Source organism: Pangasianodon hypophthalmus, chromosome 13 (genome assembly GCF_027358585.1).
Source record: "Pangasianodon hypophthalmus isolate fPanHyp1 chromosome 13, fPanHyp1.pri, whole genome shotgun sequence".
Classification (NCBI taxonomy): domain Eukaryota; kingdom Metazoa; phylum Chordata; class Actinopteri; order Siluriformes; family Pangasiidae; genus Pangasianodon; species Pangasianodon hypophthalmus.
The window spans coordinates 15246790-15271769 of record NC_069722.1 but is presented as its reverse complement, the minus strand read 5'-3'; the positions used below and the strand labels follow the sequence as shown (position 1 = coordinate 15271769).

Genomic DNA, 24980 nt, shown 5'->3' with positions numbered 1-24980 from the left:
CATTTTCCTTCGGTCCAGATATCTAGAAAACATCATACTGTAGTGCAACAGCTCTGAGTTAAACACTCCTTATATGAGAGCATCCTAATTTCTCACTTAGTAGTCCACTTTTCATTTCTGATCATTACCTTCAATTCATTTTATCTACTGGTTCAATTCAGTGTTACACCGACTGCTGTGTTCACACCACCCAAAACGAACCACGGTAAGGAAGTAATGCACTAGTGTGCAATTCAAACTGACTATATACTAAATGTGAAAAAGATATTTCTAACCACAGGCATAATACACACTCAGATAAGATTCTCATTAACAGCTTAGATCTCTCATGGCTGCAAACACACACAGACGTCTTACATGATGTGAGATTACGAGGATGACGAGCTGAAAAACGCTGCATGGTTCTCACGAGAACCTGCTCTAGCGAAACCTGCACTTAGCCACCTTAATCTGCCCTACTTTCGAGAAGCCTTGGAAGGCAGCCTTGCATGTTTTCTGATTTCTGCTTGTGTCTTTTATCTTGTGCGACCAGAGAGACCACAGGAGACTCGTCAGAGGAGAAGATTGCGCCGACTGAAGTCATGCATTCAAACAGTTCCTGCTGGCGCAGACGCTAACGTGGGCGGTACGCCGCTTTTTGTTGTTGTTGTTGTTTGTAACGCCTCCAAAAGACACCTTTCAAGCAAAGTTTGTCAAACTACATCAATGGAGGATTGAAAAACTCTTTTTCTTACAGTTGTTGATGCGCGCGACAACTGCTCATCTCCTCAGTCACACTCGCAGAGATGCTGCAACTTTCTTAGGGGAGAGACAGAATGGGTTGGGGTGGCGGAGAGATGAAGGCAGTTTGATGGAGGAAGGAAAGATGAGAGCGAGAAAAAGACAGAAAGGCATAGAGCAGCTGTTCTCTTTTTTCCTCAACCCTCAGTGCTTTCACGCATTTCCTCAGGGAGCACATTTGCAAAACACGCACACTTTTAGCTCTGCGTTTCTAACTCCAATCGGCTTTAAGAGAAAAATTCTTAGTAACAGGTCTATGTTTGGATAAACACTATATGGTTAAAAAAAAAATGGGTATCTGATTGGGTTTACCCGTTTGCTAGTCATAATGTGACATCTCTGCTGTGTTGAAAAACAGGAATAAACAGTTGAATAGAGCATTTGATGTGTCTTGGCAGTTACACCAGCGATGTGCAAACTGAACATGATGCACAATGAATCTTATCAAATACACACAGCATTCCTTATGCACCTTAATACTAGAACTATTAAAACACTTCTCGACATGCCACAGCTGCCATGATCTAATTTCTACAAGCTGAACTGTTAAACTGCAATTTAGGGCAAGTACAAGCAGCATCCTCATCAAAGACAATGCATCTGTTCTTAAGCAATACCACAAAGTCATCTCTGAGGTCAGTTTTTAGCTTTAAAAAAAAAAAAAAACATACAAACACACACACACACACACACACACACACACACACAGAGTTTTCCCTTAAACATTCCAAAGTGCCTTAAACCATGCATGCTGCTGCTCATGACTTTCCACAGCCACTTCAGGGCTTTAATGAGACTCATTACAGACTTTCTCTGCGCCAAAAACCTTTGACTTCGGGTATTTTTTATTATTTTTTTTTTTACATTTATTCAAATCTCTGCCATTCATGTCAGGCTTGAGAAAAAGAACTATTCCCCTTACACACCACTGTGAAGACAAGGCAGTTCGTGTAATACTTCTATGAACAGCTGAAAAACCTGATTTCCGGAATAGACAGGAAATCATAATGAGAAATAAACAGTACTAGTTGCATGAGAATGAAGTGACATAAAGAGAATGAAACACCATAAAACTTGAATCATCCAAAAACATACTTTAAACTTATTGATTCTTGTAGTAACAGCTCCTACATAGGGACAGGGTAGATGCTCAACATAATCTAAGTTTAATAAAAAAAAAATTTTTTAAAAATGGATTAAACAAAAAACAGTGTAACAAAGAAAAACATATAATCGTTGATATGGTAATGCTTTCTTTCAGGAGATGATGATGTAACATTTATGGAAAGAGTCTCAAGTGTCAGCGCTTTATAACAGTTTTCTGTATCTTTTTTCTATCTTATTAACTTGAAGAGAGGCTGTTGATGGAATGACTGTTCATAGCTGCTATAGAGTAAGTGATAAATTATCTCATAGATGTTCCACAACATCAAATGTAAATATAAACGGTTAAAAAGCACAATGTGTCGTTCATTAATAAATTAAAAATTGTAATTGTTACAAATATGCTCAGTGTATGAGGGGGGAAGAAACACCTCGGGCTGTGCTGTTATTTAAAAAAGAATACTACTTTGGCATCACGCTTCATCACACCTTCCTGACATTGATTGTTTCTATACACACATGGTCACCACCATAAAATAACTACATGTAAGCATAAAATTGTACCCCCTATTCTTCTCTAAATCCATGGCAGCCTTGCTGGCATGGATACTCTAAAGGTTTGCACTTGCCAAAGCTTCGTCTCAACATAAGTGGAGAATTTCTCCTAGATACTATAGATATGTTCTTAAGAACTGCTGCTGTAATCGTAAAGACTGTCCTGTGCTCATTTCATAACTCTTATTTACAACATGCTCATACTGAACTTTTTTCAACACACTGTTTGTCTTCACTCTTCTATGCCTGTATACTGTAATGGTTTAAAATCTATATGTATATTTCTCCACAATTTGGTCTTTCCAATTCCCCACCCACTGGCTAACTCTCCCCTACCTCAAGACATCTATCAATGTGTGTCTTCCGTGAAGCCAACCTCTGCCTCTTTAGCATCTTTACAAACTGCTGCTCATGCATTACAGTGTCACTCACTCAGAGAAAAGTGCTATCTGTCCTATTCTACACGTATAATCTCACAGAACGCCCGCAATTGGCTAGTGTCGCTCTGATAGACAGGGAAGAGAGAGTATGCCGTCCCTCCTTCCCAGACAGCATGGACAATGTTTGCTCCTGGCCATGGATGGCTGTGCATCATCGTGATTTGAACTCGTGATTTCCAGACGACAGGGACAACGCTTTTTTTGTTGAGCCACTCGGGAGCCCACGATTTATAAGCTCACTATTCCTAGAAGAGGATGGGTTCCCTTATGAGTCTGGTTCCTCTTAAGCCACGGTTGCTTCTCACTTGTTCATTAGGGATGTTTACAAAAAAAAAAAAAAAAAAATATTCTAGTCAGAAGCTCATAAACATTGTCATGCAGCTCACTGGCATGTTTCAGCACAAGTCAAATAGTGAGACTGAGAATCCAGCCAAAGGGATCCATGGAAACATTAAAATCATAGATGGCCAGGTTTCATATCACCAAATTGCAACCACTATTCACACTTTTAAATCTGCTATATTATGTTCAGCCATTTTTGTAATTTTCCTAACCGTCTATGAAACACATCCCAAGTGATCTTTAGTCTGAAAATAATGTAAATGTCTCTGTCTTTCGATTCACAGCCCCTTCTCAGCTCACCATGGTATTTATAAGCAGACCTCTGGTGTTCATTAATATTTATTATACCACAGTTCATTTGAATTCTCCAATCTGATTGGTAAGAAGGTGATTAATTTTCTATAACAGTATGGTTCGGACAGTAGTTTGGCTGCAAGATCCCTTGTTTATATTAATGTGCCCGAGGAGGTGATTACCACTTTTGGAAGGAGTCTCCAGTATCAGTGCTTTATAGCATTCAGCAGTAAAGCTGTTCCTTTAAGTTTTCTGACACAGGAAAGTCTTCAGGACGAAGGGCTTTGTCTTTTTTGTATAACATGAGAAGCTGCATTTTTTTTTGTCAGACAGACAACATTTATAGCTGCTATAACATAAGTGAATACGGGAACTAACTCGTTTACATTACATGTAACTATAAATGGATAAAATGTATGAAGTGTTGCCATTTTTAAAATTTGGGAGGTGCCGTTACAGGAAAATAATCAACTCCACTTTGAGTTGGGCTGCCTTCCTATAATTGATTATTTTTCTGTAACAGCACACACCATCTTGTTTTATTGTATAATAGTTGACATGCCCAAGTTCTGAAATATGGCTGATGCTACTCAACTCTGCTGTGTCAGCACAAACTGACACAAAATATTTTTGCAAATATATTTTATTTTTGCAAATATATCAGTTTCATTATTTGGAAATGTTTTTAAGACTCACTGGCTAGCTAATTAACTAATTTGGACATTAGCAAGTGATGCACTGGTGGATCGTCCACAGTTCATTAGGATGATGCAGATATGTTCTCGTGAGTGGAAGTGGCATTGTTGGGATACTTTTCTTTTGTCTTGTTGTTCAGTGTTGAGATGTCATGTTATTTACTTATTTAAAGTAAGGTTTAAAATAACTTGTTTAAAGTAGATTGTTTTTAAATATGCTGCTCTTTCTGTTGATTACCTGTTCATTATTATTTAAAAAATTGACAATCATATAAGTCGGGTTATCTAAAACTACCAGCGTCTGCTTAATTCTCAACCAACTTTTAAATCCTTAAATATCAGTGTCAGTATCAGTGACAAAATTTTATATGTATTTATATATTTAATATCCAAGCTTTAGAGGCAAAATATTAGAACTGGCTAGAAATGTCTATCAAGGAATGTTTTACTGGCTACAATAACATACCATTTTATTTTGTACTTATGCAATCTTGGGACACGACCTAAGTCTATGCAACAATAACATTAATAAAGACAAGTGTGAAAACAATTAGCCAACAATCCTCATCTGAAAAACAAAAAAAAACACATAAAAACATGAGAGTCTGAATTGCTGTTGATTGAAATATGAAACCACCCTGCAATTATTCGTTAAGACACAACAATCCAGTTTTCCCTGTGATCTCGCAGCAAATACGTGAGTAAAGAGGTGTGGTCAGAAATCAAATTCATTTTAAACAAATGGTAGAGACTGAAATTAGTGTCATTTCCCATAAGGCCTTAAGTAAGGGACAGTGATGTAATCCACACATCCCTGTTGAATCACACCTTCTTTGATCAGGAAATGAGGGAAATAGTCTAATTCTATCAAATGTCATCAACATGTCTGAAAACATGGAAACTTTTATTTGCAATGGTGGCTCAGTAGTTGAGGGCTCTGGGTTGCTGACCAGGGGGTCGGGGGTTCAAGCCTCAGCACTGCCAGGCTGCTACTGCTGGGCGTTTGAGCAGGGCCCTTGACCCTATCTGCGCCAGGGGTGCTGTATCATGGCTGACCCTGTGCTCTGACCCCGTGCTCTGACCCCAGCTTCCTGGCAAGCTGGGATATGCAAAGAAAGGAATTTCACTGTACTATAATGTATAAGTGACAAATAAAGGCTTTTTCTTCTAATGCCAAAACATATCACCTAATAAGCAAAGCAAAATTTCAGAGATGCTTACTCTTTGAGGACCAAATCATCTGCAACAGTTTTGTTTTTCCCAAAATTTGAATTGTCAAAAGAAAGCACTGGTTTCTCCCAAACCAAAGGACCAGAGTGTGTTCGATATTTACAGAAACCTTTCCACGATGTTTTTCTTCAATATGTCATAGAGTTGCTCGTGGGCAATGCTAACTAATAAGGAACTTATGTAACACTCCAGTTTAGTGGTGTATAAACAGAATGACTAAGAGATTAAACATTTTTAGTCTATTTATAAAGCACATGCATTAGGAACTCTATTAGGGAAGACGGTGAATATTTCTCTAACACTCGTGAAGCCACAGCCTGTTTGCTGCCAGCGATTCTGCTTTCATGTTTCAGTGCTGTGGCCTGAGGGGGTCTTAGAAAGCCTGGATATGAGGAGCTGCCAAATGAGCGATAGAGATGGCTGTCTACACATACACACGTGTACAAGTGGCTCAGTGTCTCCCACTGCTGGACAGACACACACACAGCTCACGCACAAATACATTGCATCTAAACAGCTCAAACACAGCGTTTAGCAGTCAAACCCATGAGCAACCATTTACACAGGAACTTGAATGACAAATACTCCATGGAAATGGATTAAAAAACAGGGGTAGTCTTAGATGTGGTGAAGTTTTCTGGAAGCAGATGTTTATTTAACATTTTGGGAAAGAGTCTCCAATGTCAGAGAGAAACCTGCAACTTCAGGTTTTCTGCCACGGAGAGGACAGAGTTTCTTAGGAAACATGGAAAGCTATGTTTTTTTTAACTAAAAAAGAGAAGCTGGTAAGGGAATGGTTGTTTATAGCTGTTGTTTGTAAATGATAACAGGAATGTTTCGTAAAGTAAATATCAACAAATGAAAGGTTAATTGCTGTAGTATAAGAGTAACAAAACACTTTGGATCATGCTGTAATTGGAAAATACCACTTCGGGGTGGTAACAGCTCTCCACCACCCCATTGTTAATTACCTTCTTATAACAGCACCTTCTTATAACGGCCCATCATTCTTTACGACTCGCCATTGCATATCATGTTTACTGACCCTTGTGCACTAGTTTAACTGTCTATTTGGTTGCATACTGCAGTAGCAGTCTAAGTATATTTATCGAATATAATTACATATATTGCATGTATGTAGCCTATACCTCTATGTATTGTATAGACACCTACTTATTCTTTTCTAAATTCTTTATCATTTTACTATTTAAAATGATAAAATGCAATATATATACACATACACACATTATATATATAGATATATATATATATATATATATATATATATATATATTATATATATATATATATATCGCAAGTTTGTGCAAAATCTTATGATCCATTTTAGATCAAATTTTAGAGAGTGTCGTCTGAACACATGCTTCAGTAAAGAGATTAGGCATGAGGAAAATCTGACCTTTTGTACAAAGCATTTAAAGAGGGACCTAGAAATAGTGCAGAATCTTGAATATTAAACATTCTAGATACTGAACCTTTACTTTCTTTGTTTTAAATATTTCAAAATTCTAAAACCTTCTGTTTACTTCCAATTTTAAAAGAAAAAAAAAAACATCCCAGATTTTCAATGTGGTCTCAGACTTCTGGACCCCATATGAGATGCTTTTCTGCACACCACGGTTGTAAAGAGCAATTATTTGAGTTACTGTAGACTTCCTGTTAGCTTGAACCAGTCTGGCCATTCTCCTCTGACCTCTGTCATCAACAAGGCATTTCCACCTGCAGAACTGATGCTCAGTGGATGTTTTCTTTTTTTGCACCATTCTGTGTAAACTCTAACAAATGTTATATGTGAAAATCCAGAGAGATCAGCAGTTTCTGAAATACTCAAACCAGACCAGTCTTGAAATACTCAAACCAGACCAGTCTTGAAATACTCAAACCAGACCAGTCTTGCACCAACATCCATGCCACAGTCAGAGTGAAGGAGATCACCTGACCTGTATCTGCATGATTTCATGCATTGCGCTGCTGCCACGTGATTGGCTGATTGGATAATTGAAGGAATGAGCCATGGAAACTATTCTTAATAAAGTGGTTCACACACACACACACACACCACACTATAACACACACAGGTTTTAATCTCATCAAAACAGACAAAACCACCAGGTAAAACACCAGGTAATTGTACTATCTGGAGTCAGTGTGTCCCTGTCCCTTTTCAATCCTGTAAGTGAAAAATAAGTTGCGAGAAAGAAAGAATGTGAGATAGTGGGTGTGTGTGAGAGAGAATGCTATAGTGAGAGAGGGAATGTGAGAGACAAAGAGAGAAAGAGAACAAAATGAAAGATTCAGCCAGCAGGGCTTTTTTTTTCTCCTTGAAGAGGAAAAAAGTTGGAACGGACTCAGTAGGGGGAGCGGAATAAATCTGTCTTTAGAGGGGTCTTTTGGCAGGAGAGGGACTAGAGATGAGTGCAGGAAACAGTGTGCAGCGCTATAACTTTACCCTCACCTCCCTCTCAGCCAATACACTGCTGCCATTTCAATCATAGACAGTAAAAGCCCAGTCATGCACCATTTCCCCTCATGAAAGCCTGGTGGCTTCTGAGAAGCTTTTCACTCACCTTTCTAGAATTACTAGGACACTTTTCTTCTGCCTTTCTACTCCTGTTTGTGCACTTGCTAGTGCTAGTCATCACATTCCTAATTTGAGCATGCAGTTTTATGGGCTTTGAAGAACAGAAGAATGCAGGTTTACTTGCTAGCATGTATTGTATGAATAACCCAAAAACACTTTGGATGACAAATTTTCCAGCCAATCAGGGCAGTTAAGGTTACTGCGGTTTAAGCCCAGGCTCCAGTAGGGATTACATAGGCTAGGTGACTAATACAGTCACTAGTCACTAGTGCTGTAGTTCTGCAGCTGGTGGAAAAACCAGTGAGGCAGATGGTAAGGAGATGCAGGCAGATGGTCAAGAAAAGGAGGCTAGATATCCTTTGTAAAACGAAGCCAATTCTACAGTAATCTACACAAGACTATGCTGGAAAAATGTCTTTTTTAATATATTTCTTCCCCCAGCATTTTTTTGCTGTCCTTTACAGTGAAAATGTAAACAACATTATTGCTCTGCGGCACAGTGAATTCCATTGTGACCAACAAAGTGTGTGAAAGAGCACTTTCAGAGCCGCGGGTTGCACGTCACTGTCCAGTCCCACTCAGCCAGTTTAGAGTTAAATCAGCAGCGCATGCTAGCTCAAAGAAACTGATCCAGACGCTACTTAGGCCGGAGGTGAACATGGCCAAAAACCTCTCAGACGCTGCTGAAGGCATTGCATCCTCCATCTAGTATTAAGCTATAAGCAGCTTCCATGCAGCGTGATCTCAGTTTCAGAATCAATGATTCCACATGAGTACATTTTAAGAATTGTTACGTTCTTAAATTGTTTAATATCACACAGATTTATTATTTTGCACAACTGCATCATTTTATTTACTTTTATAGTTAACCGTGTAGCCTAAAATGCACTGAAGCTGGAAGTTTTGTTTGTAGCCTGTGTATGGCTGATAATTAAAGCGCAGTTTGACATATTCTTCGCTGCACAAATAAAACAGCCTAAAAGAAATGGTTTTAAATATTTAAAATGCTTAAAGTATGGAAAAGGTGAGTAGTCAACTACTGTTTTGAACTACAAAGTGAAGTGACATCATCCACATACCTCCATTAAACCTTAAACCACAGCATTCATTCTAAATAGATATTTAGATACTTTTACAGGACAGTAAATTGTGATATTTGGCCTTTTTTTTTTTTTTTTTTTAAAGACTGCATTATGTGTCAGATCAAACTCTGCTCTCTCCCTGAGAAAAAGCAAGTGTGTGCATGTGCATGTTAGTGTGTGTTTGTGTGTGTGGAGGGGGGTTAAGGCATGCTCAGTTTTATATTTATCAGTACCAGAGTGAGAAGCGACATCAAAGAGAAGCTGCCTCTATAGGATTTTCGGCTTAAGCAAACATAACTGAGAGAAAAACTATCATCATAACACTGTTTTTTTTTTTTAACAGAATCTCTTAAAAGGCCATTTGGGATCAGCATCTCAAAAACAAGAAGAACCTGAAGAGAGCCTTCAGCCAAACTTCCTTTAAGCACTCCGGCTTGTCACATGGTGTATGAAAAGGACCGACAATCATGTGGCATTTAGTTAAGCACTGGGGAAACATAACAGCTGACAAACCTTGACAGGTTTGAAGCGCAACATTCAGAAGAAGCAGGAAGTGTGTTTGCATGTACAATAAATAAAAATCAATGCAAAAAAAAATCTAATGTCTGATAATGGGGAAAACTCCACATATACATGATTCAGTCAATAATCAGATTTCTTAATATCATCTCTATGAGTAGTGAAGCTATTCAATTAATTTTCCAGTAGTCTGGTGGTAGTATCACTTCATTACAAATCAAGCAGCTTATAAGGATTTAAACTAATTTATTGAGCTATAGACACCTACATACATTTTTTAATCCAGTCCAGTGTTAGTTGGTTGGAATCACAGATGACTCAAGGTTCCTGGCTGCTAAAGAATCCGCTCTCGAGTTATGTCACTGGTAAATCTTAATTTGGGAGTTTATATGGTTGCTAATTATACATAATGCTGTCTTCAAGGTTACATTATTTTGATCTACATGCACACTTATGCAGATGTAGAAAATGAAACACAAGTTAAACACTATACAACTGGTATAACTGATGAACTCACAGCCCATGATTCATTTTTGGATTACTGAGTCAGCTGGGTTAGTTTGTTGGTGATTTGACACAATACCGGATTTTGCCCTTCTTCAAAGGTGTTATCAGACTTGCTCCAGTACTTACAATTTTGTGGCTTTCATGTAATATCTAAAATTTCAACTGTGAGCGTGGTGTGTAAATCAAGGCTACAACACGGGCCTTTTTTCTTTCGTACCATTACTTTGCTATTGCAAGTTCTCAAATCTGTAAAATTGCAAACAAATTTTGGTTCATCTGCACTCTCGTCTAGAAAAGACATGACCATGGTGCTCCATTCTGCACATGTCCTCTCCAAGGTTCTGTACGTTGTCATTAGGAAATTCTTTCCAACTGACACAGAAGCACGAGCAACTGTTCTCAGATTCATTAGAAGAAATAATTATCCCATTTCAAGTTATATTATGACTAGTACATCTGGCTTGTTATCTTGGATTTGTCAAGTGACGGAAAAAGAGTGGGGCTCAGATAACAGGATTATTGTGCATGTAAACACACCCAGTGACAGAATTCAGTAGAATGTAAATGGGGCTGCTGAGCAGAAATTCTCACATGAACTTGACAACACATTTAGGGAATTTAGGAATGATAGCTTGGTGCCTACCTCCTTATCAGGTTTGTAAACAGGAGGCTCATCGGTAAGGGTGCTACTTTTTCTTAGGCTCGATTTTGGGTAAATCTATTAGAGAAAGAGAGAGAGATGAGATGAGCAGAGTGGAAATCATCAAAGCAACCTCACTTCCTGCCCTTCTTTCCCCCTCCACTAAGAAGCCTTGGCACTTACCGGAGACAGGGGAATAGGGTTCTCGCGCAAATACCTGGGGTTTTCAATCTGCAAAAATAAAACAATGCAACAAGGCCTTAACTCTCCTCCTTTTTTTTTTTTTGGCAAGACGCTTCTGCTCCCTCCACACTTCCCCTCCCACTCCGACCTCCATTTATCTATCATAAACAAAGTAGGCTGACTTCAAAGGATACCACTTAAACACACTCTCTTCCCTAAACTCCATGTGTTTACGCAGAAGAATACCAAGGGTCATTTCAAGGCATTGTGTGCTTTCAAACCATTTCCGTTTCTTTTTTGGACTGTATGTTTTCCCCCTTCTGAGTTTTGGTTTTTGTCAACAGTGCCCACATAAACACACACAAACAGAACCACAGCATCTGGGCGCTTTGATTACACTGTGAGAAAGACTAGGACTGAAGGAGGTTGGATGACTTTTGAAAGTCATCCAAACATTGCTCATGGAGGAGACAGACAGATAGAGAGAACGAAAGTAAGCTGTCTGGAGTGGCACGGATATAAAGGTAGGGGAGAAAAGAAGACTTCAAAAGGCTGCGGATTCCTTCTAACATCTAAAAAACAGAGAAGGAGTCTTAAATCATAGAAAAGCTGAAACTCTCACACTCACATGCTGCCTAGTCCAGTCCATCTCAATTAGTTTGCCACCACGCTCACACAGCAACACATTCAACATTTAAAGTGTATCCACCTGAAAGGTGTGCTGATAAACCATCCACACTGTTACACACTAATTCTTATAGGTTTACAAACTCCCTAGACTCAAGAATGTGGAATGTGTGATCAGGGCAAGGAGATTTGTATAAAGTCATCGTCCTGTATGTGTATTTCACACATAAATACACACATTTGCAAGTTGTGTATTTCAGGCCACCTTGTAAATCTGTCCCTGCATACAAATATGAAAGACAGTGGGAGGAAGAGAGAGAGACAGACTAAACTGTCTGCATGTACTGGCTCCAAAAGCATGACTCCATTACCAAGAGCTCTTTGCATAACTGATCAAGGCAGGAATATGACTTGTTGTGTATATGAGGTGTTGTGATGTGTCCTCGTAACAACTTCCTTTTCCTGTTATCACTTGGCAGCTATAAACAGTTGGTCTCTCAACAACTCTGCTTTTTTTTTTTAATAAGACCAAAAAAAAAAAAAAAACCCTGGCTTATCATGTTATCAAGTAACCATAAACCAAAAGCCCTCTGCCCTGAAGACTTTCCCATGCTGTAAAACCTAAAGTTATAGCTTTACATCTTAAAAAGCACTGACACTGGAGACTCCTTCCATAAAATATGTAAAATAAACGTCTCTTCACAGAAAACTTCAACTTACCAATAATTACGTTTGTTCTTCTGTTTATTGTGGTGCTCCCACCATACAAACAAGTCCCTGTGTAAATTGTTACTATGGAAACCGTAACACATTAGAACAAGCATAGTAATATAAACCGTGTAGGCGGAACTACTGTCAAAGAAAAAAAACTCTATTCACTATTGACTTTACATTTGTTAATGTACCATGCTTCAGTTGGTTCATTCATATATTGCCTGGTAGCGCAAAATACCTTGATGCTATGGCAAGTGAAACTCTACACGCTTCACTGCACACGCAAACCAAAGCTGCTGGAAGAATCTAGACTTACTAGGCATATTAGCTTGAACTGATGCTCAACAATATTTCCAGAATCAGGGCTATGAAGGGAAATGTGAAAACTGACTAAACTGAGAAAAATACAGCACAGTGCTGCACAGAAACAGAGACGATATCGAAGTTAGGATATTAGGATAAAGATGGTAACAACATAAAAAATTTCCTGTCCCAGGGATTCAAGTACTCACTTAGTACTCACATAGTTTGTATTAACGCACATATATTGCCCCGTCTAGCTTTCTGAGTTATGCTATTTGCCACTATTTAGCCCTGGACTTCCAGTCAAAGATAACATAGAACTTCACTTTTCATATTTCTAGTGGACTACCTAATAATTTTTTTCCAATGCCTGTGTAAGATCAAGTATATTATTTATATACACTGCTGTATATCTATAATATAAATGCTTATAGATAAACAAAGCACCTCTGTTTGTTTCTTGCTGGCATGCATCACATCAAATCACATAAAAAAGCATAAATGGCATAAACCACTGGGTGCATTGTCCACTTTACACATGTCTCCTTCATCTTTCCATTTGGACAAAACCATCAACAAGGATGAAAAGCTGCATTTTAAAGTGTATCCATATTAATTATTGTAGACACGGTGCCATTTAGCATGATCTTCTGTGCATCACGTGTTGTCCTCCATACTACTTTCAGTAAATAATTAACTTTCTGATTTATTAATGGGCAATTATATAATATAATTCGAGAAGTATTTCATAAAATTGTATTCGATTTTGGCTCTGACTCAGATTTTTGTGTGTTTTGGTCTGTAGACATTTTTTATCACCTAGTTAGTGCTTACTGCATAGTGTTCACACTTGCTAAAAACACTTAATGCTCAAGTCTCAGTCCTTGAACAGCTGATAATTTTACTTTGATACTACAGACTTAAAGTTAAAACTTTAATGAAATCAGAAATGACTCTGATGCTCCTTTCAATACACTTAGCACTGCGTGACTCGTAGTATACAGTTATAGAAGAGAAATTATTTATATTCTCACTTTCCAGTGTCACCCAGATATTGAGAGCCTGGTTTTTCTCAAGGTTTCTTCCTCATGTCGTCTCTGGGAATTTGCTTTGTGACAAACTCCATTGTAAAAAGTGCTATATAAATGAAACTTCACTGAATTGAATTGAACTGCAGAATTGCTGTTGCCGTGTTATATCAGTATGAGTAAATAAGCACAGTATCACACTGATATGGAGGTAGTATCTGTATTGAAGCATCTCTACTTTTTACTTGCTGGGTCATTTCACCTCAAATCACCTTAAATGATGAAAATCTGACACAGCTAATCACAGTGCAACTGCAAAAAAGTATTCACTTGTAAAAATGTTCACTGTGAACAAAATGCACAAAACTGCTACAGTAATGAAAAATCGTTAGAAACAAAACACTTTATTATCAGGAATGTATATTATTATTTAGGATTTGAACAGACAAATGATCAAAAAGAATTTTCTAGCATAGTGGCTCCAGTGGGATCTGACAGACTCACATAGGTCTGACCTTAAACCACATAGCAAGCCTTTTCAATATCTCTATAAATCAAACAAAGAATACAAATAATGTGGCAGCTGAGAGAGACAGAGAGAGAGAGAGAGAGAGAGAGAGAAAGAAAGAGAGAGAATGGGGGTGGGGCGGTGGGGGGCTTAATGTTAGAGTATTATGTTATAACACGCCTCCAAACTAAATGCTGGAGTACACCACACTCCAGGGTTAAATGCATCACTGGGATGATAAAAAGTGGGATTAAAAAATTGCCCAGGCTTGTCTGGCCAACCAGTTTTGCCATGCACAATGTATGCTCAACAATACCCATGTAAGACAGTTGTGGTGCAGTGATTCAGCTGTAAAGTAAATATAGCCTGCAATGTGTACACCAAACTAAAAAAAACACTCTTATCTCTCCCTGATAAAATGCTATATCTGTAAATCTATTCATATTTTCCTAATCACTGTTTTGGGCAGGGTCATTTAATCACAACACATAGGTGTTCTGTGGCATGATTACGGGTGGAAGCACCCTGTTGATGAGAGCTGTCAGAGGAGAATGAACAGTTCAAGATTGGAAAAAGACAAGGCAATGTTTTCCCAATCTTCACCTGTCCAGTCTGGGTGAGCCTGTGTCCACTGTAGTTTCAGATTCCTGTTCTTGGCTGACAAGAGTAGAATCCGATGTGGTCTTCTGCTGTTGAAGCCAATCCACCTCAAGGTTCGTCACATTGGGTGCTCTGTGATGCCTTTCTGTTCACCACGGTTGTAAAGAGTAGTTATTTGAGTTACCATAGCCTTCCTGTCAGCTCGAACCAGTCTGGGTGTTCTCCTCTGACCTTTCGCATCAACAAGGCATTTCTGCTTGCAGAACTGCAGCTCACTGTATTCTTTATGTCAAGTTCAAAACAAGACCAGGACTAGCTGAGATCAAATCAAGGCTGAGTCTAAAAGGGTTTAAACTACAAATGACAATAGGTCTAAGAGAAGTCCAAGTCAAAACAGGAAACTTCTCTGACCTCCCTCTGACGTCCTCTCTGACTCTAGTCCTACAGCCCTAAACTGTCAAAATCTGACCATGTGGAAAAATTGTCCCAGGCTGCGATACATAAATCATGATATCCAGCATGGACATTTTTATTATGCTGCACAGCAAATTATCCCCGAATTTAACTTTAAGAAGCTAGTAAGCTATTACAAATAAAAACCATGTAACAGCACAAAGTAATGACATATGAATGACTTCCATTTTGGCTAAATTAATAATAAGCTAACAAGACGTGTAGATATATATTTTTAAACACAACATTGGTGCCATGATTAAAAAACTATAATTATAGCAAATTATAATAAAATTATAGTGGTATGAAACTGGAATACTGCCTGAAGTCAAAAACAAGAAACAAACTCTGTCCTCTTTTTAAACTTCAAACAGAAGTCCATGAAGCTAGCAGGTGAATTTTATCATGCAGTCTGCAGCCTAATGCAGCAAGACACATGTGGATAGTGGATAGTGATTTTGCTGGCATGGGCCTGTGAGTGCCAGCTGCTCTCCTCTCTGCCCATCGCTCTGATAAGATAGAGTAAGCAACATTCCTTCATATTTTCTTTGTGCTTTCTGGGTCACAGGAGCCCAGCTTGAACTTAAAAGGAGCAACGTTTTGTGTAAGGAATGTTTTGTGTTTGGCATGGTGATGGAATTGCGTCAGACTCTTTCACAGAGGCAGAGAGAGAAAGGAAGAGCGCACAAAGGCTACTAAAAGAGAAGTCCTGCAAAGCTTCACACTTTGATCTGCCAAACTCTGAAAGCTGACGTCTTAACCAATCAGCATCACATCAAATCCACTACTGTCCAGCATCCTTCAAAACGCATTCAGTGTGTGAATATAATATTCTCAGTCTTTCATAGCAACAAACCAGAACACATTCTAGATAGAATACAGGATGTGAATACCAATCTTGTAAACTTATAAACTATAAACTTATACCGAAATTATAAACACTCATAGACAAAAAGAGAAGAAAGACAGAAAAACATACAGAAAAAGAGAGGAAGAAAGTGAAAGAGCAAAAGGTTGAAAATGCATTGGCATTGTTTTGTCCCCTGCTGATGATCTGTGCTCATATAAATTATTTTTTATACAACAGTTACTTCCGGTCCACTAATCTGATTGGTCGAATGGTGTTCGAAGAGTACCTGTATTCCCTATAACCGCACTGGGATGTTTCACTGTGTGTATTACTCCACTCATCTGTGTTCACCACATAACATTCCACTTCCTAGTTCAATATGTTTACTACAGTAGTGTTCACGACATCATCAGTGGACACAGCAAGTGATACTTTTTAGAAATATAACTTTTGACTTAAAATATGAACGCTTGTCATATGAAGATGACAAGGAAGAACGGACACCAATTTACCGGAAGCACCTTTAACGGGAATGTACAAATCAATGTGAGCAAGCTAGCGAGGCAGCCGATGTGCTATAAAGTGAAAGTGGCTTCTTCAGGATCTATTTCTGCTAGCGGAGCAGGAAAAAAGAAAACATTTGGCCATATTGTGTCCGAAATTTCAGTTATTCGATATTAAATACTTGTTCATAGAATTCTTGTATAAAAGCAATATCGCAAGAGTAAGGTTATAACGAATATCGGCACTCGCCCTGCGGCCTACAGCACTCGCCCTGCGGCCTTGTGCCTGCAGCGAATCACAGCCGTGCCGATATTCATTATAACCGCACACTTGCTCATGCAATATTGCTTAAATTAACTACAGTATCTGCCATTCTTACATCAAATCTCCCAAGTCAAAACTATGGCACACCTGCTAAGTAAGGAATAACACATGACAGACCATGTGGTGATAAGAAAATAATGGAAGCTGGAGTGTGAAGCAGCAGGACTGACTAAATAATGTGCGTTATTTTAGTATAACCGCACCGTCTGGAGTGTGTAATTCCACTTATATCACAGCAATTTGCCAATGATTACAATTTTAATTTATTACTGTGCGAAACATCACACATTATATCAGTTTATAGTTAGATTTATGTTGTGGCCTGTCCAAGAGACAAGATAGTTCTCAGTTCCGTTATAGCTGCGATAAACAGTCATTCCCTGACCAGCCTCGCTCTTCTGTCTTTCTCTCTCAAAAAACATAGCTGGTCATGTTACCAAGAAACCAGAAAGCGTGAACTCCTCTGTCCTGAAGACTTTCCTGTGCTGATAACCTTCGCAAAACTCTGACTGTTACAAATGCTTACAACCGTGACTCCTCCCATAAATATTAAAAAAGAAAAAAAAAAAAAGTCTTCTAACAAAAAACACATCAATGATTATGTTTTACTTACTTGTTTAATTAAACAACACATTTTTTTAAATCCATTTAGTATTTGCCTTAGATTATGTGGCGTATACGCTGTACAAGTCCCTGCGTACGAGCTGCTACTATAGAAACAATATCATATTAGAACAATTCTGACCTTAACGTTCAACTACCTGTTCTGTTACACAAAAATATTGCACACAGAATTATATTAAACAGAATTTTTAAATCAGTATCTAATTAATATTACCATTAAATTTATTTCTAAAGCATTATATCTGACATGTCTTTATAGGCCTATTAACTTTTTTATCAGTCAAAATTTATCTCTTTCAGTGGAAAAAAATGCAAAAATGGTCAAAAATGGCACTTTTTCAGCTGAAAGGCATTTTTTTGGCTGGAAGTGTAAAAAGGCCATGCATTTAAAAATTTAAATAAATAAATAAATAAATAGGTCTAAAATAAACTTGAAATTTTTGGTGGTATCCCTAATGCATATGGTTAACTATAGATGGGTTTAATGTTAGCTAAGTCAAACATACATTAATAGAGTTTATATCACATTAATGAACTGAAAATATTCTCAATTTAACGTGACACTAAGCAATGGCACACTTAGTTCAAACAAGACAATAGAGTCGAGACAAAACCGATTACTAATTCGAGATAAGGAGAAGGGGGAGGAGCTTCCCGGGGTGTGAGTTAATATCAGAGAGTTCAAAACACATGTGCAACTGTCAGTCATTCCAGAATCAGATTTCGATCGGCTCATCTGTCTTTTTATTGAGGGGAAAAAATAAGACTGATGTTTTGGCATATTTCTGAGTGACAACACGTAGCAGCGTATTCTGATGTTGAAAATGTTGGCAGGTCTGCTATGGCACTCCTGCATACAACTACTCAAGATGTTTTACTTGCAAATGTATTAACACTGTTGCTAAACTCACAAATGTGCAGGTAGTACATTTATTGCATAACAAAAAATGTTTGTGTGTATATAGTGTCATAGTAGAATTAGATGATAATAAGCAGTTTCCGCCATTGTTTGTTTGAGCAATCGATAATTAGATTTTTTGTTGAGTGCATGTATATATCACGTTACCCCAAGGTTCCAGCTGTTGAGACGGGCTTCTAAGTCACTGTCATCAGACGAGGGTCTTCTTAGTTGCTCATCCTTAAAAGTAAAAGAGTGGAAACAAAAGGATTAACGGTTTATACTTTCCCAAATACAAATCACATTTCCGGAAAAGTTGGGATATTTTCCAAAATGCAACAAAAACAAGAATCTGTGATTTGTTAATTCTCTTGAATCTTTATTTAACTGAAAAAAGTACAAAGAAAAGATTTCTAATGTTTTCACTGACCAACTTAATAACTGACCAACATGTATTTTGTAAACACAAACAAATTTAGAAATCGATGCTTGTAACACACTGAATAAAGCAGGGACAGAGGCATTTACTACTGTGTTACATCACCTTTCCTTTTAATTTCACTTCTAAATTGTTTGGGAACTGAGGATATTAATTGTTGCAGTTTTGCAAGTGGAATTTTTGCCCATTCTTGCTTGATACAAGACTTCAGTCTGATTCTCCTCTTCATGATGCACCATACATTTTCAATAAGAGACAGACCTGGACTGCTGGCAGGCCAGTCAAGCACACACACTCTGTGTCTACAAAGCCATGCTGTTGTAGCGCATGCAGAATGAGGCCTGGCATTGTCTTGCTGAAATAACCATGGACTTTCCAGGAAAAGACACTGCCTTGATGGCAGCATATGTCTCCTAAAATCCCAAGATACACCTCCACATCAATGCTACCTTCACACATACACAAGTAACCCATGCCCTCGGCACTGACGCACCCCCATACCATGACAGATGTTGGCTTTTGCACCTTTCCGGCCTTGCTCTACATGGACTGAGATTTTTCTGGATTCCTTGAATCTTTCTTTGGATTCCCTGAATATTATGTAGTGTAGATGGTGAAAGACCTACATTCTTTGAAATCTTGCGTTGAGAAATGCACCAACGACCCATTTTTGCTTGCAAAGACTGAGCCTTTGGTGGATGCTCCTTTTATACCCAGTCATGATACCCTTACCTGTTATCAATTCACCTGCTTACTGTGAAATATTTTAAAACGGTGTAAATTGAATATACTACAGACTTTTCACTCTTATTTTGCCTCGTTCCCCATTTTTTTGGGTGTGTTGCAGGCAACAAATTCAAAATTTGTTTATATTTACAAAATACAATCAAGTTGGTCAGCCAAAACATTAAAAGTCATTTCTGTGTACTTTTATTAGTTAAATAAAGGTTCAAGAGAATTTACACATTGCAACATTTTAGAAAATATGCCAACTTTTCCAGAAATGGGGTTTGTACTAACACTCACACATTCTACTTTTATTTAACGTGAGATTGAAAGTTATGATTATAGATTCTGCACGAAACACTCCTTAAATGAACAATGCTCCTTGATAAATGGCAGGAATATATAAAATTTACATATGCAACCTTATATTAGTACCCTAGGGAACGAAAACATTATCAAACCCGCCCATGATCTAATTTTCGGTTTCCCAGTAACATGGCAGGCTACGTTATTTATTTATTTATTTATTTTTGTCTTATTCACTTAAAGAGGGAAAAAAGAGGCTGGTGAGAGGATACCTGTTTCTAGCTGCTATAACGTAAGTGATAACAGGAACCTACTCGTCTTGTGGACGTTCCGCAATATTAAATCTAAATATTAATGGTTAAAAAGAATCACATCATTTACTAAAAATAAGAATTGCAATCATTCCCAAACTGCTGTAGTATAAGAGGAGTAAAACATGACGGCACATGCTGTTATGGTAAAATAATCCACTTTGTGTTGGGCCATCGTGGATTAATTTCCTATAACGGCACGCCCCATCATGTTGTAATCCTTACTTAATTCTTGACAGGTCTCAAAGTGTTATGGTTCATTGTTCATGATGAACTGAGATCAATTCATCTCACTCCTTTTAGGAATAGTGATTAACTCTATTGTCATATGATGTTTTCCTCATCTTGACAAAGAGATTGGAGCAAGGAGGAAGGACAAAGAGATTGAGAAAGACTGTATGTATGCGTGTGTGTGTGTTGGATAGAAAGGATAAGAGATAGTGAGAGAGGGATATAGGTGTTGGCGTCGTGCCCTCCAGATGTTTGGCTGCTCTGCACTATTTCTGCCTTTCTCCTTTCCATGCAACCCCTCTACTGAGTCACATGACTCAACCCCACCCTTTCCCTATACACACATGCATGCATGCACTTACACATTGGCGGTACACTATTTGTGACGTATGTCCTCTCTGACTTATGTATTACTGTAGCTAACTTACACTATGCCTCTGCCTAACCTTACCCTCAGTAACATCAACACATTTTGGCTCTTTTAGTTTCTCAAATGAAAAATGCATTTGTTTTGTGAGAACCAGCCAAATGTCCTCACAATCTCCAAACTGTCATATATTCGCATTATTACGGGGACATTCAGTCCTCACAGAGGGTTCCAAACTTAGACACGCACATTTTCTTTTTCTGTAGCCAAAGGCTCCTTTGCTACAAGACCTTTAAGTTCTCTCTCATGCTATGTTCATCCAATATGCCTTGAGGTTGGTGTGTCTACATTGGAGGAGAAATAATGAAACTGCTAAAAATAAATACATCTAAAAAAAACCGTCAGGACTTAGTGGAAGATTCTAGGCAAAAGTCAACAATGTCTAGACGGTTGGGTGAACACTTCTCTGTTGTCCGACTCAGAAGCTTATAACGTATTAAACATAAAACTCAGAACAAGGAGTTCTTTGCTAGCAGCACACTGCAGCAATCAACATAAACAGAGCTAAATAAAGTGTCCCATGATGCCCCTGATTGCTTAATACTAAGCAGGCTACTCATTTCAGTACCAGAGTACCTAAACGTGTACCAAAGAACGGTATCTGTGATTCCCTACTTACAGTGTTAAGACACTAAATGCATTGGAAATGGCATTGGCGATTTTTGTCATTTTTAGCAAACAAAATACTCTTGTTACACAGTAAATTCAAGAAAATGATATGAGCTGTGGTATAGAGATCTGAATCTTAAGAAGAGCTGCTCACCCTATTGTCCTCTTTGGCAGTGGGTTTGAGTGGACTGGAAGATAAAGGTCTGGTTGGAGACTTGTGACTGAACAGATTTCTCCTTCTGCAAACAAGAGAAAGTAACATTTTATTTTCTAGGAGAAACACAGAATGGAAATTAGGTCACCCAAGTCAAGGAAATATGTCAAATCCTGTTATACAGCTATATCACCTTTATTAACAACATTGTGAAGTTTCCATGGTAATTAGGGTTGTACTGATTCCATGAACATGTGTGATTTTGACTGACCACACAGCATGTGAACACAGGAAATAATGGGGCCTGTCACAATTATGAAATCTTGGCTGATGATTAATTGCCATACAATAATTGTGATTAAACTGTCTGTTCTCGGGAGTAGAAAAATTATAAACTTATTAGCTAGGCCATCAGGCAAGTAAATGCTCCAGTGTGCTGCCAATGTTTTGGTTTACCAGAAACTGACTAAGCTAACAATGGTAGCTAACATAATGGAAAAGAGTGAGTATATTATAATTATCACCTAAAAAAAAACAAAACCTCTATTAAAAAAAACAAACAAACAAACAAAAAAAAAACTCTATAAAAAAGTTTCTAATGTACTATACTGTGTTTGTGCCCTCAACAAAAAGTCAGCAAGTCACTGGCCAATGTTATGCCTGTGAGATTTGGTGTCCTATCCTCACATCACCCATAAGGGATGTTATTCAAGTCTGGCTAGTGTCTTTAGTTTCTGTTAACCATGCACTTGTTTCATCAGTGTTCCCACTGATTCAAAAACGATTGTCTAACATCCATGCATGCTAATTAATCCACCTAGTAAAAATCATTCTACTGTCTACCAGAGCAGCATATGTTCCAGTCACAGCATCAAGGTGAATCACACCACTGTGAAACACACGAAGTTGAAACATACATACCAATACAGATATAAATGTTTGAGAAAATCAGTCAGAAGTAGGGTTTTTGGGTTGCAAAATCTATTAGTTTGCCTGACAGCTATGAACACAGACTAACATGCACAGACTAATATGCAATGCAATTTCCCCACTGCGGAAAAAATAAAGGAATATCTTAATAGCCTTAATATAAAATCTGCTTGTCCTGGGCACCCTGGCTAGTGATTTGTCCACCTCAGTATCATTTGGCTTTAATAAGTATAACCATATTGTAACAATGCTCATCCAGAGCTATTTATCAACACTAGACTTTTAGACCGCAAAAAAATGCAAAGGTAACAAAAATAAATATGGAAAACAAGCTACACTATATGGCTATGATACCTGATCATCACACCTGTATGTAGTTCTTTCCCAAACTGTTGCCATAAACTTGGAAGCACACAGCTGTATATGATGTCTTTGTATTCTGTAGCATACAATTTCCCTTCACTGGAACTAAGGGGCCCAAACATGTTCCAGCACGACAGTGCCCCTGTGCATAATGTAAGCTCCATAAAGACATGGTCTGTCAAGGTTGGAGGGGAACAACTCGAGTATCCTGCACAGAGCCCTGATCTCAAACCTACTGAACACCTTTGGGATGAACTGCATCCCAAACCTCCTCACCCAACATCATTGCCTGACCTCACTAATGCTCTTGTGATTGAATTGGCAAATCCCCATAGCCATGTTCCAAAATCCAGTGGAAAGCCTTCTCAGGAGAGTAGAGATTATTATAATAACAGCAAAGGACGACTAAATCTGGAACTGGACGTTTAAAAAAGCACATATGGGTGTGATGGTCAGGTGTCCACAAACTTTTGGCTATATAATGTACGTATACATATAAAGTAAACTATGTACTACAGCAAATACTACGTAAATAAAGTAATAAAGTATTCTGTACTTATTTACTAACATACTATCCTAATATACTAGATCTAAGTGCTAACAGTGACAGAATTACATGACTAAACAATTACACTGATCAAAGTTTTGACTAATAATAATAATAATAATAATGCAGTGAGCTGATCATATCAATAAACTAGTTGAGAGTGAGTTGTATTTACCCAAAACATAATTTATATTCATATCACATCACAAATCACATGGTTGTGGAAATTAACACTTAATCACGACAATTTTGAATACTTCATATAAGCTCAAAAAGATTAAGTGATTAAGTAATACTTCACAGTAATTACATGACTAAAAATATAACATTGATACTGAAAGGGCTTACTGGATTAATATTATATTGTCCCTACATTGGTACTGTATAAAATAATTTTAAAAGTGGGATGCACTCGGTGCATCTCTAAATGTAATAGTTTGGTGTTTCTTATTGCAGTGCACTGAAGCGTACCTCTCCTCACCACCACTCAAGCCAACAGGCTCACAGCTATTGTAAATCCATCTGTGCATTTTGCATACAGATGCCACACACCACGCTCTATTTACTTTGATGCTTCCCGAGTTAACCAGCCTTCCAGTTTAGTGACGCACACAGAAGCAGCTGAGATTCACATCAAAGTGTTTCTGCACTGCTAACAATAAAAGAATCATGAGCCACATCCTGTTGTCTACTGCAACTGACTGTTTGTGACACGGGTGTGCAGATACACACGTTAACATGTCAGCATATTTCGCTGTGGATTTACATGTACACGGCCCACTGTTCTGTTACAGTTTGCCTAAAAGCAACAAGTTTGTTGCAGGTTCGTTGGTTAGCAATGACAACCACTGACATTAATGCAGCTGATTTTGGCGAGCTGTTTGCCTCAGAGGCTTATTAAGAGCGTGTTCATGATGTGATGACACATGCTGAAAGGAAAATCCACCCTGAATGACCTGCATATTCATCTTTATAATTACCACGTGATCTTCAGATTTTTTAGTGTTTCACTGACATGAGGGTTGGCATTTTCACTGGCTACCAGTTTCCTACATTACCCACAATGCCGTTTCGCTACCCGCTGATAGTGGTGCCACTGGGATTTAGCCCTCGCTTCATTTCTACCTAAAGACAGTGATGCAGCAGCACTTTAGTCCTTTAGCGTGTTCACTTCTCTCAGCTTCTCATCTGCACACTCTCAAAGAGATCAGCTTTCAAAATGTCAACTTTGAGGCTAATACTTGTAGACTGCTAACCTGTTAAGCCAAGTCTGTGCTGTACCTCAGTGCAGCTGTGTCTTACAGCTGCATCGCATTGTGGAACTTTGAGTCCATCATTTGTCTCCAATATTCTCCAATGGATTTCTCATTAATATAATTTTGAACGTTGTTGGAAAATGGTGAATGAGAAAAGAAGCTCTTGCTCTTTTGTTTTTAGGGGTTAACACTAAAACCCCTTATGCGTGTGATTGCTGAAAATGTTCTTCTATTAAACGCCTTTGCATCTGCACTAATATTGTACTCCTGTGATGTCA

General features: G+C 38.1%; 1 protein-coding gene across 7 annotated transcripts in view; it reads right to left on the bottom strand.

The window, feature by feature from the left end:
• Positions 1–24980, bottom strand: part of cep112 (centrosomal protein 112) — a 137899-nt gene that overhangs the window by 100673 nt on the left and 12246 nt on the right. For 5 of the 7 annotated variants that reach the window (XM_053239046.1, XM_026916234.3, XM_034310112.2 and 2 more), the window contains 4 exons: positions 21607–21691; positions 18572–18643; positions 10971–11018; positions 10791–10865 (listed from right to left, as the gene is read on the bottom strand). In XM_053239046.1, coding sequence (XP_053095021.1) covers positions 10791–10865; positions 10971–11018; positions 18572–18643; positions 21607–21691 — 280 coding nt within the window. The remainder of the gene's footprint in view (positions 1–10790; positions 10866–10970; positions 11019–18571; positions 18644–21606; positions 21692–24980) is intronic. The other 2 variants (XM_053239044.1, XM_053239045.1) reach the window with 2 other exon arrangements.